Here is a 12444-nt window from a genome sequence, read left to right on the forward strand (position 1 = left end):
ACAGGTGACGGTGGGGACAATAATCTATTAGTAATACGAGGAATAAGATCGTTTGTGCACACTCGAGACGCACGGACACACCACCATACATGTAGTGTACACAGTGTTTCACTGCAACTACTTCGAAGTAAATTGAAATGAGATGATTTGAACAATCTGTACAGCGTTGCCGTCAGTCAGTCTTCCCCAAGATGGAAATGCAATGATTTGTTGTCACGAGGCAGCTTCACTGACACAATGTCATGTTCGTGACATCAAAACGGTTACTTCAGGGAATACGAGTATTAGCTTGAGAAGCTTTTTCTTGTCATTGGCATACAAGCAATCCTCCTACTACTACTAGTACACTGGCACTGCGTTTGTGGATCCCATTGTATTTGACATCATACTATAATTTGTAGAGTAAGAGTGTCGTGGAGTTTCACATAATTTTCACAGGGATAAAAATACATTTCTCATGAAATAATTATAATAATTGATGATAGCTAGACGATCGTATACGATTGATGCAAAGTCCTTGCAGTCCTTGAGGACTATTACGAAGTGGTTGATTACTTTTAGGGCATTCATTCAAGCAACATCAAACAAACACGATACGCTCCTTGAAAATGGAAACAAATTCAAGCATAACGACAGAACAGCAGACCAATCGAAACAAGTAAAAGCTTCCTTACCTCAGTCATCGTCCTGCCATGTAGTTGGACAGCCTTTTGACACGGTGGTACAGGCAGCTCTTGTCCAGTCAAACAGGGGTATCCTTGTGGCGTCGAACGAAAGAGAATGTCAGTGTATCTGACTCGTCAGATTGGAACTGTGCTGAACCTTTCTCTTTCTCCGCTTTCTGCTTTCATCCCTCGCTCTGATGAAACCGTTCAAACGTCTTACTGGCAGCAATGGCCAGCCAAACAGGGGATCCTTGTGGCGTCGAACGAAAGAGAGTGTCAGTGTACCTGACTAGTCAGATTTGAACTGTGCTGAACTTTTTCTCGTTCTGCAATTTCTGCTTTCATCCCGCGCACTGATGAAACGTCTTCAGAGAACCACAAGACGCTTTCCAGATTTGATTTTGAACGTCTCCTTATCCTCCTTGGTTACCTCGAGACAGATTACTGTCAGCAACTGCACAGCAGAACTGGCAGCCATGGCTGAAGTGAAGAAAGGAATGCGCTGCCACGAGGCAAGCAAAACTGAAAATGTGTTTGTTCTCTTTCGGGCACATCACACAGGACGGCGTGACTGGATAAACTGGACTCCTGGACTGTGAATAGGGGACTTGTAGAAAAAGTGTACTCCTTATAGGGGATTGCGCGGCAGGATGAAGCTGATCAAAACTGAGTGGACTCCTGCCAGTCCTGGACTCTGTATAGTGGATTTTGGACCAATGGACTCTATATAGGGTGCTGGACATCATATAGTGCATGGACCTCTATACTGAGTCCTACATATACATACATACATACATGTACCATGTACTGTACACGCCCGTCGCAAGAGAAGCACGCAAATCTGCAAATGCACTGGATGTGCACCCACAGATTTTCTCTTTATAGCAACGATAGCGGATCTGATTCTGATTGAAACAAATCAAGACAAGCGCCAGATAACTGTCTAATCCACAACTGGCGAAGCCATGTGAATCGACCCCCCAATGCACACCTGGTCTACACCACACTGAGTACATCGGAATAGGACGGCCAAGACAGTTACCTATGCACACCCTACACTTGCTGGGGTAACCAGTATAGACAGCATGCTGCTTTGATAAAAGCAGACACTAGATGCACTGGTACCTTGAAGTGAAATTGGAGTTATTTTACCAACCAGCCGCGGCAACTGGGTACTGGGAACCCAGGGCCAACAGACGTACCAACAACCTCAGCCATGAAAGCTATATAGTAACGACATACGCACAGACACATTCACAAAGCATGACCTGGAAAATCACATCACATGCGAGATTGCGCTGGATCTATTTTACTGTCAGTTGCTGTGGCAGGTTCCTGCCTACTGGTAATTGTTACCAATGCATGATTCTCTATGCTGTACGTGTTGGTTTAGTGACGTGAAGAGCACGAATTGTCTGCTAGCAATGCGTACCATGTGCAATATGGCAGCTAGTGTTGGAGGTACAGAGACACTGCATGCCAGCATCGAGGTGGTGAGTACAACTGCTCGTAGTACTACCGTGATAGCACATCTAATACTGTATTATTTACATGTAGTTGTAGTTGTAATGGCAGGGAGGTAATACTGTTGCTAGGGAACAAAAGGATCGCATCGAGTTCTCGAGAGTCTCGAGTACTCCTTTTTATTTGTCAGTTAGGGTCATCGTTAGTATTATTGTGTTCGATAAGAGATCGTTAGTGGTATGCGTATACGCACGATCATTGCATACCTGGGAAGTGCGCAAGTGCAAACTACAGACATTATCAGTACTGTGCAATACCACTATTGAGTGCAAGTTGTGACGAGTCGACCAGTACAGTGCCTGTAGTCACTGCTATGCATCTGTAGCTTTTTGATGCTTTGTCCTTCACGTACTTGCAGTTTCAACTGTCATTCCATTGAACTTCTTTACTGCGTTCTTCGTTCATACCAAGAGTACATAAATCTATACTACTGTATAAGCAGAAATATTCGTCTGGAATTTAATTTCGTCTTTTTCGTCCAAGGAGCTTTTGGACTAAATTAAATGTAGGACGAATATCGATTTGTCCAGCTTTTCTATACACTCTTATGATCCATGGACGAAATTTTCAACCGGACGAACTCCTTTTCTTTGGAGTTGGACGAAATTATTGACCGATGAATTTTTCTGCCTCTACAGTACTTGTACTGAATAGTGAATACCTGTACTCTTGTTCATACTTATAAATACAGATAAAGAGTACTCGATAGCTCGCTCGTTGCACAAATACTCATCCGTAATTGTTCCCTGTTCAAATTGTTGCTGGTGCCTCAGTCTGCTTCCATTCTCGACTTGATTCTTTCTACTATCATCTTCTACTGTAGTATGCCAATGCATTGCTGCATTGCTGCATTGCTGCAGTCAATTCATTGTAAAACTTAGTAAGCAGCTTGCTCACTGTATTCTATTGTATTTTGCCCAGTGAAGATCTGTACAATAGGGCCTGAGCATTGTATTGAAGGTACTGTGCTTATGCCTGGATGTATGTACATGTATGTATGTATAATTATAAATGTGTGTTGTTTTTGGACTTGTGTATATCCTTGCTTTCTGTGTGCAGGTGATCGCTCTAGCTCAGAAGGTTGCATTGGAATGTGGCGGTGGGCACCAAATTGCCGCTTGCACAGTGTTCCTCAAGTAAGGTCTTGTACACATCTGGCACTTCTGTGAACAACGCCAGTCCTATTCACATACTGGCTACGTAGTACGTACAGTAAAACATCCCTAAGCGGACACCTCTCAACAAACGACATCTCCACAATCAGGACACGTCCGTTTTCAGTTGCAGTGTTGCCACTCCCATTGTAGTGCGCTCTGTAACCAGTACATGTCCATGTTCAGACTGACGGCAATTGTGCACAGTCTCCTGGGCCCAGAGTGGCTGGTCTCCAAGGCCCAAGAACACACAAACACACACACACACACACACACACACACACACACACACACACAAACACAATACCAAGAGTCCTGTCAGGGAGTGCTTTATTTATTACTCCGGTGCTCGCTAAAATCGTACAACGGGAACACTACAGGTGATGTGAGTTTTCGTCATCGGCGAACCCCATAGAAAGAGTATCAGGAGGTGCACACTCTTGGAAGCTTAAAATACATGCTCTAGGGGGAGGGGGCATGGACTCTGGGTAGTGTCTAACTCAACTGTACTGATTCACTACTAGAGTATGTGTATGTGTGTGTGTGTGTGTGTGTGTGTGTGTGTGTGTGTGCGCGTGCGTGTGTGCGTGCGTGCGTGTGTGTGCACGCGCGTGTGTGCACTCACAGTATTGCCATTCTGGTTCGTCATCTCGATGACATGGAGCAGACCTCATCACTGGTGGACTCCATATGTCCTGTAAGTCAGTGAGGATAGATCAGTGAGAATAGATCTTTCTCTTTTTAGTGCTCGTGGAGATTGAGTCACAGCAATATACCGTAAAGTCATGTACATGTATAAAAGCCGCGGCTTTTATGACTTTTTGGGGGAAATTTTGCAGGCTTCTATATGAGACAGGTGTTTCTATGTATGTCAACACTAAAACCAGGCTTTTTTTGCTGACAGTGCATGTCGAAAAATCAGGCTTGCACTTCGAAAGTATTCAAAACAGGCTTCTAAATGAGACAGGCTTTTATACAAGATACTACGATACATTGACATTCTGCTGACAATCTGTTGATATGCTATATGCTCACATTACACTTAGTCACATGTGGGTTATAGTGTCTTTTTCTTTACTCTAAAATAAATTAAACTTAGTGATATCTTTTTGTATAGTTTTTGACAATAGCAAGAGGACATAGCCCAAAGAGTATTCTCGTTCCTGTGCTAATGGTCTTGCTGGTCTGTGAATTTCCTATGCCAGATGTTAGGGCTCCTTTAGATGTTCATTGCCTGTTGATTTTGAAGTTTCGTTCGCATGTTTGTATGTGCGTGCGCGCGTGTGTGTGCGTGTGTGTGTGTGCGTGTGTGGGTGTGTGTGCCGTTCTGACTGTAGGTATTAATTCACAGACCTCTCGATGACGGTGGAGCCTTCCGACTTTTGGTGGCTCTAGGAACCTTGGTAAATGCTTCAACACTCTGCACTGTACATTATAGCTTTGTGGGCATGTGAATACATTAGACTGGGTATCAAACATTTTGACCCAACTCCGGATACTTGGTATTAGGACCCAAGCAACTTACTTAGCCCTGCAGGCAGCAACTAAGTCTATTCTCCTGGTGAGGCTTCACCAGCAATGCTTACAGTGATTGCAGGTCCTCATACATGTATCAGCAATTGTTCAAGCTAAACCCAGCCGAAATTTGCACAAACCCACATTGGCTTGTACAGGAGGAAGCTGGCTTTTTGTTTTCATGCGTGACCTTGCAGCCAGGGTTATACAAGTGCACTGCATTAGTTAGTACCGTATTTCCCCGATTATAAGTCACACTCGGATGTAAGTCGCACCCCCATTTTCAGGTTTTGAGCCATTTTGTTTTGATATAATTTGACTTCAGTAGTATTAAAGTCATGCCCGATTGTAAGTCGCACCCCCTTTTCACCCTTGAGTTGTAGTGTAAAAAGGTGTGACTTATATTCGGGGAAATACGGTACATGTGTCCAGTGCCCAGGGCCCGAATACGGGGACGATATTTCACCCAACCCTAGTCAAGCTCTGGTTTGCATGTGAATTGTGCCGCTTTCAGGTATGCGGCATCGAGGAAGCTCAAGCTATAGCTGCATCACTCGATGTCACCAGGATCGTGTCTTCATACGCCAAGTCGGAAACAGCAAAGGTAGGTGCTATGCTAGTGGTGCTATGCTAGCGGTGCTATGCTAGCGGTGCTATGCTAGCGGTGCTATGCTAGCGGTGCTATGCTAGTGGTGCTATGCTAGTGGTAGCGATATCAGACGAAAAATCTAACTTGAAACCAGAGGAATGAGTGATATACCAATCGAATCAGTATCCAAAACGCTCCGTACTGGTCAAATTTTAGGTGAATCCAAGCTATGGAAGCGGTATTTATACGCCCTCGAAGTAGGATGACAGGCACCCGCCATTGTCGTGCTGAGGGATGCACCACTGCATACAAACAGCAAGAATCGATGGCACAAAAGCCGTCAACTTGCCCAGTGCGTCATGAGCGGTTGCCATGGGGAACAAAGTGCAGTGCTGAGGGAAAGTGCAAAAATTACGACGAATCCGTACTCCAAGCAACAAAATTAATTAGTTCGTCTCGCCATGGACGGCAAAGGACAACACCTTGTCGGAATCAAGCATTTTTGTTTCTCTATCGCAAAGCTACTAATGTAGTATCGAACAACTACGCCAGTGAGAATCCAGGAACATTGGGACGTGTTTTGTACAGTTATTTTCATCGTTCACCTTGCTCTGTTCCAAGACCAGTCCATTCGATATCGTGTCGATTTGGTTTACCTCGAGCTGCTTAGCCAGAGATGATCCAACGCACAAATCACGTTGTTCCTCTGGGCCTCTCATCAGAACTGAAACCACTACTTGAACACGCACGTAGACCACTCATATGTACCCTGTTCACATAGGTGCGCACAAACAGATCAAAAAACTATGGTGCGCAAGCAAGCACGGCGACCAAACTTTGCAAGAAACTAAATTCAAGGACGCGGAAGACGATGGTGAGCGAATCCAAGGCGTGCACCGATGCGCAGGGACCGAAAAAGCCAAACGAAAATAACCTACTTTGGCTCAACGGCAGCTTCGCGAAAACACAACGCAGATTGCTAGTTCAAACTCTGAACAGGGGCTTTCTCTTTGCTCTTCGCCTTCTTCCTCTCCAAACATTTCAAAAACAAGCTTGGGCTGCTGTACGAGTCCATGGAAGTGTGCTGCTTGGACGCCCACGCGATTTTTTCAGCCTGGTGCAGGATCATGGTCGTGTGCCACGCGTGACTGTAGCTGGTATGGTCAGCCCTGCGACACGATTTTAGGGCGATTACGTAACCACTCTGACATCTCTACTAGTGGTGCTGCTTCTCTGCACTAGTCTGCTGTTAGTCAGTCAACACGTTTTCGGCGCATATTTATTTTCGGCTTTTTTCGGCCTGGGCATTTTTGGTCGAAAATTTGTTGCGGCTGAAATTTTGTTTTGCAATGTTCAGTGTGACAGTGTAGACAGGCTGCAGTTGTACAGGCTGAACTTTGAAGGCGGCCGGAATGTGTTTTAGCCCTGGGAGGCCGAAATTTGAAGGCACCGAAAATTTGTAGACTTCCAGTACATACCTGTTTACTGTGTACAGTAAGATCGGGCGCCGAAGAACGCAGGGGCTCGAGCGCAGCCTAGGAAAGTTCTTAAATTTTTGATTCTAGCCAGACCGTTCTTATTCACACGCGCGCGGCGAGTCGAGTGACGTCATGACGTTTGTCATGTACATGTACATGTACATGTATTGTAGTGCAATGTAGTACTTCTAAACTAGTGGGTGTCGTAAATGGGAATGACTGTACATGTAGCAGTTACTGTTTACACGTGTACATGACATGTACTCACCTCCCATACATGTACAATTTTGTAAATTTTAAAAGTGTTCTTAAATCTGATAATTCTAGCCTGGACTGTTCTTAAATTTTGCCGGTTTTCCAGCCTGGGTGTTCTTCGGCGAGGTGTTCTTCGGCGCCCGATCTTACTGTAGACGGGTACGGAAACTAGACATAGCAGGAAACTGGAATAGAATAATGGAACTAGACATAGCAGGAAACTGGAATAGAATAATGGAACTAGACATAGCAGGAAACTGGAATAGAATAATGGAACTAGACATAGCAGGATACTGGAATAGAATAATGGAACTAGACATAGCAGGATACTGGAATAGAATAATGAAACTAGACATAGCAGGATACTGGAATAGAATAATGAAATTAGACATAGCAGGATCCTGGACATAGCAGGATACTGGAATAGAATAATGGAACTAGACATAGCAGGATACTGGAATAGAATAATGGAACTAGACATAGCAGGAAACTGGAATAGAATAATGGAACTAGACATAGCAGGATACTGGAATAGAATAATGGAACTAGACATAGCAGGAAACTGGAATAGAATAATGGAACTAGACATAGCAGGATACTGGAATAGAATAATGGAACTAGACATAGCAGTGAAAAGAATTCGGGTGGACACACCCATTCCCATAGCGCTGCACATCACATCCGAACCAGTTCCGTTATTTTTACAACGTTTCGGCACTTGGCCATCGTCAGGTAATAATAATGAATACCGTGGAAGCCACACAAGAGCAGTATATACGCAGAGTGCAGCGCCAAAAAAGATGCGAATTATGTCACCTAGTATGCAGAAGGGGGGACAGAGAGAGAGAAAAGGCGCAACTAGCACATCACGGAGGAGAAGCAGCAGAAGGTAGCGCGCATTGTGCTCTGTGAATGGCGTTACGCAGAGTGTAGCGCCAAAAAATAAAATGATGCGAGTTATGTCACCTCTATACAGAGGGGGGGGGGGAAGAGAGAAGGTGCAACTGTGCACATCACGGAGAAGAAGAGCGCGCCGTTGTACTCTACGAAGTGAGGGTACATGCCAAATAATTATGGTGTTAATTCTAGCACAGGAGGGGAGCACGGAGCCCCATGAGTCAATGCACTATGAGGTTAAACTTCCATGCCAAACTGTTACCACCAGGGACGCGACGAGGCATCAGGAACAGAATGGATTTGAGTGACCCGCCTCATATTATAATTATTCAGTGATATTGAAGTAGCAGCAGGGGAAGCTGAGAAAATTCACAACAAATCCCATCCGGTGCTTATGTTCACATGGGGCTTGGCATCACGAATCTCAATCGCCTCGCGCAGTTTGCGACGGGCTCGATCAGGCTCTCTTCCTATTACTTCAACTGCAGAGAATGCACTTTGCCCATAGTTAAGCTTACATCCAGGGTGAGTGGTACGAAAATGTTGGCCCCATGGCTTGTCGAGTTCCTGGCGTCTTGCCTCACCATTATGTTCTTCCAGGCGAGTTTCCAGAAAGCGGCCAGTCTCACCAACATATTTTTCCGGACATTCTTTGCACTTCAGCTGATATACAACATTCTTCTGCATACATACATCCTGTCCCCCGGATATACACGAGATACACGGCCCCTTTGGGCGACCTCTCTTTTTCGGTTGTAGCGGATTTGCAGCCTTGACACATAGAGGAGGAACGAGGGCGGAGCGCACATTGTGTCGCTCCGCCCTCGTTCCGCTACAACCGAAAAAGAGAGGTCGCCCAAAGGGGCCGTGTATCTCGTGTATATCCGGGGGACAGGATGTATGTATGCAGAAGAATGTTGTATATCAGCTGAAGTGCAAAGAATGTCCGGAACAATATGTTGGTGAGACTGGCCGCTTTCTGGAAACTCGCCTGGAAGAACATAATGGTGAGGCAAGACGCCAGGAACTCGACAAGCCATGGGGCCAACATTTTCGTACCACTCACCCTGGATGTAAGCTTAACTATGGGCAAAGTGCATTCTCTGCAGTTGAAGTAATAGGAAGAGAGCCTGATTGAGCCCGTCGCAAACTGCGCGAGGCGATTGAGATTCGTGATGCCAAGCCCCATGTGAACATAAGCACCGGATGGGATTTGTTGTGAATTTTCTCAGCTTCCCCTGCTGCTACTTCAATATCACTGAATAATTATAATATGAGGCGGGTCACTCAAATCCATTCTGTTCCTGATGCCTCGTCGCGTCCCTGGTGGTAACAGTTTGGCATGGAAGTTTAACCTCATAGTGCATTGACTCATGGGGCTCCGTGCTCCCCTCCTGTGCTAGAATTAACACCATAATTATTTGGCATGTACCCTCACTTCGTAGAGTACAACGGCGCGCTCTTCTTCTCCGTGATGTGCACAGTTGCACCTTCTCTCTTCCCCCCCCCCCCCTCTGTATAGAGGTGACATAACTCGCATCATTTTATTTTTTGGCGCTACACTCTGCGTAACGCCATTCACAGAGCACAATGCGCGCTACCTTCTGCTGCTTCTCCTCCGTGATGTGCTAGTTGCGCCTTTTCTCTCTCTCTGTCCCCCCTTCTGCATACTAGGTGACATAATTCGCATCTTTTTTGGCGCTGCACTCTGCGTATATACTGCTCTTGTGTGGCTTCCACGGTATTCATTGTTATTACCTGACGATGGCCGAGTGCCGAAACGTTGTAAAAATAACGGAACTGGTTCGGATGTGATGTGCAGCGCTATGGGAATGGGTGTGTCCACCCGAATTCTTTTCACAGATGAAGCTGCAGGAAGCCTCAGCCCTTCTTCAAACTAGACATAGCAGGATACTGGAATAGAATAATGGAACTAGACATAGCAGGATACTGGAATAGAATAATGGAATTAGACATAGCAGGATACTGGAATAGAATAATGGAACTAGACATAGCAGGATACTGGAATAGAATAATGGAACTAGACATAGCAGGATACTGGAATAGAATAATGGAACTAGACATAGCAGGATACTGGAATAGAATAATGGAATTAGACATAGCAGGATACTGGAATAGAATAATGGAACTAGACATAGCAGGATACTGGAATAGAATAATGAAACTAGACATAGCAGGATACTGGAATAGAATAATGAAACTAGACATAGCAGGATACTGGAATAGAATAATGAAACTAGACATAGCAGGATACTGGAATAGAATAATGAAACTAGACATAGCAGGATACTGGAATAGAATAATGAAACTAGACATAGCAGGATACTGGAATAGAATAATGAAACTAGACATAGCAGGATACTGGACATAGCAGGATACTGGAATAGAATAATGGAACTAGACATAGCAGGATACTGGAATAGAATAATGGAACTAGACATAGCAGGATACTGGAATAGAATAATGGAACTAGACATAGCAGGATACTGGAATAGAATAATGGAACTAGACATAGCAGGATACTGGAATAGAATACTGGGCGAAGACACCACATGCAGTTCTCCATTATACAGTAGTTGTCAAAATGGCGGTCAAACAACGCCGAACATTACACACTGCAAACTCTTCTGTCCTATCTTGCCAATCCATCTCCTCTCACCATCGATGGGTGGCGATATCTCGCTTGGCAAGCCAGTGCATCAGTTCACGTATGGTGCATAGTTAATAGCACATAGCAACAACGGCTTCCTGGACTGCGACTCGAGCTCCGTCCCTCGTGAACTCGTAAGACAGTCCTGAGGATGCTGAAAATAAAATAAATAGATGAGCGGGTGGGTGCTCTCAAGGGTTCACTTACTTAATTGCAGCCAGTGACACAGTAGTCTACTCATTCCTAACACTCTCACATAACGTTATGGTGGCTTTTTGCTGCAAGCATCATTACTTCACATTCACCAACTTGGACTCAGTAGAGTCAGATGTGTATTACATGACCTTTCAAGCCTGGTTGAAATTCCTGTGGACACAGCCCGTGCTGAATCTGTCATGAGCTGAATGTTTTTGTCGAAGTCGAACTGAAGTAAAGCTCGAGCGTTCTGGCGAATGGAATTTTTTGGCTGAGCAACGTTTCCGTGTGATAACTGTGCCTCGAGCATGGTTGTTTGTCACCTGTATTAAAGGTTGCCGTCCTTTTCTTCTTCTGTGTACTTCAGGTGAAAGACTGCGCCGGTTTTCTTATCGCAATTCTACCCCAAGTATAACCCACTCTTTTTCACTCACTTCTGCGTGTTGTAGGCAAATGATGTGTTAACGCGTTGAAGCATGATTGTTGTAAAGTTACCTTACTTGTACCTGTCATCACTCTCCTGGTTTCTTCTTCTATTCTATTTTCTAGCTCTCTATCGCTTATGCTGGCATTACCTGCCTAATACCTATCCTCTTGCTGCTGCTGCTGCTGCTGCTGCTGCTGCTGCTGCTGCTGCTGCTGTACACATCATGCTATGCTGTGCTTCACAATGCAACCACTGTGCACGTCCTCCTCACCTGCTCACATCATTCCTTGGTTCCTTTCTCTGACTTTGAGTGCTGCCATTGCGCCATTGTTTTTGTTTGCTTTCCTGTACATAATCCGCTATCCTGTCGTTATCTTGGTGGACATTGATGGTATCTGCTTACAGATCATCAGGTGCATAGTATGCAGGGTTATCTTTATGAACAAGACCAAGATAGTATCTTGGTCTTGTTCATAAAGATCCATCCTGTGTGTGAATAACAGCAATGCATGTGCTGACATCTCTCTTGCCTTCCTTGTTACAATTCACATGTGTGATTAACAATTATTTTGTGTTGTACTGACCTGAGTTGTTTTAGCTGGGAGAACAGAGGAAACATTGGCTCAAGGAGCAACAGCCGGTGATCCATGAGCAGACGGGTTATGTTTAGCTAAGCATACACATTCCTTGCAGAGAGTGGCTGAACCAACTCACTCTGCCGTATTGGAAGTGAATCAGACACTTCTTGTATCTTGATCATAGCCTGCAACATGAGTAATTGTCATTCTTCATGAGGAACTCTTGTTGAAAACTCTTGATTGATACCTATATTATTTGCTTGTATCGAATGCTGCAACCATTCAGTCGGATCCAGATCAGGGAATTGTATAGACTAGGTCTATACAATTCCCTGGTCCAGATCCACTCCGGACCCAAATCCATCGGATTCGTAGCCGAGCAACTGTGCCTCAAGGCCGATTCATACTGTACTTCATTTCGCGTACGGGAAAGTCAACGCACGATCGTCGCCCGATGGCTTTCCCGTACTCGAAATAGTTGAGCTCAGATCAACTT

At 44.9% G+C, this 12444-nt stretch overlaps 1 protein-coding gene and 1 long non-coding RNA gene across 2 annotated transcripts in view; one reads left to right on the forward strand and one right to left on the reverse strand.

Annotated features, from left to right (window-relative positions):
* The window catches only part of LOC135806496 (uncharacterized), a 1891-nt gene extending 680 nt beyond the window's left edge, over positions 1 to 1211 (reverse strand). The window contains exon 1 of the long non-coding RNA XR_010551234.1: positions 675 to 1211. This is a non-coding gene — a long non-coding RNA (uncharacterized LOC135806496). The remainder of the gene's footprint in view (positions 1 to 674) is intronic.
* Positions 1 to 11953, forward strand: part of LOC135806495 (phospholipase A-2-activating protein-like) — a 40898-nt gene extending 28945 nt beyond the window's left edge. Inside the window, exons 26-31 of the mRNA XM_065320684.1 lie at positions 2059 to 2158; positions 3249 to 3325; positions 3971 to 4040; positions 4681 to 4746; positions 5373 to 5462; positions 11311 to 11953. Coding sequence (XP_065176756.1) covers positions 2059 to 2158; positions 3249 to 3325; positions 3971 to 4040; positions 4681 to 4746; positions 5373 to 5462; positions 11311 to 11358 — 451 coding nt within the window. The 3' untranslated portion in view covers positions 11359 to 11953. The remainder of the gene's footprint in view (positions 1 to 2058; positions 2159 to 3248; positions 3326 to 3970; positions 4041 to 4680; positions 4747 to 5372; positions 5463 to 11310) is intronic.
* The last annotated feature ends 491 nt before the right edge of the window (positions 11954 to 12444 follow it).

The sequence above is a fragment of the Sycon ciliatum genome, chromosome 1 (genome assembly GCF_964019385.1).
Source record: "Sycon ciliatum chromosome 1, ocSycCili1.1, whole genome shotgun sequence".
NCBI classification, from domain to species: Eukaryota; Metazoa; Porifera; class Calcarea; order Leucosolenida; family Sycettidae; genus Sycon; species Sycon ciliatum.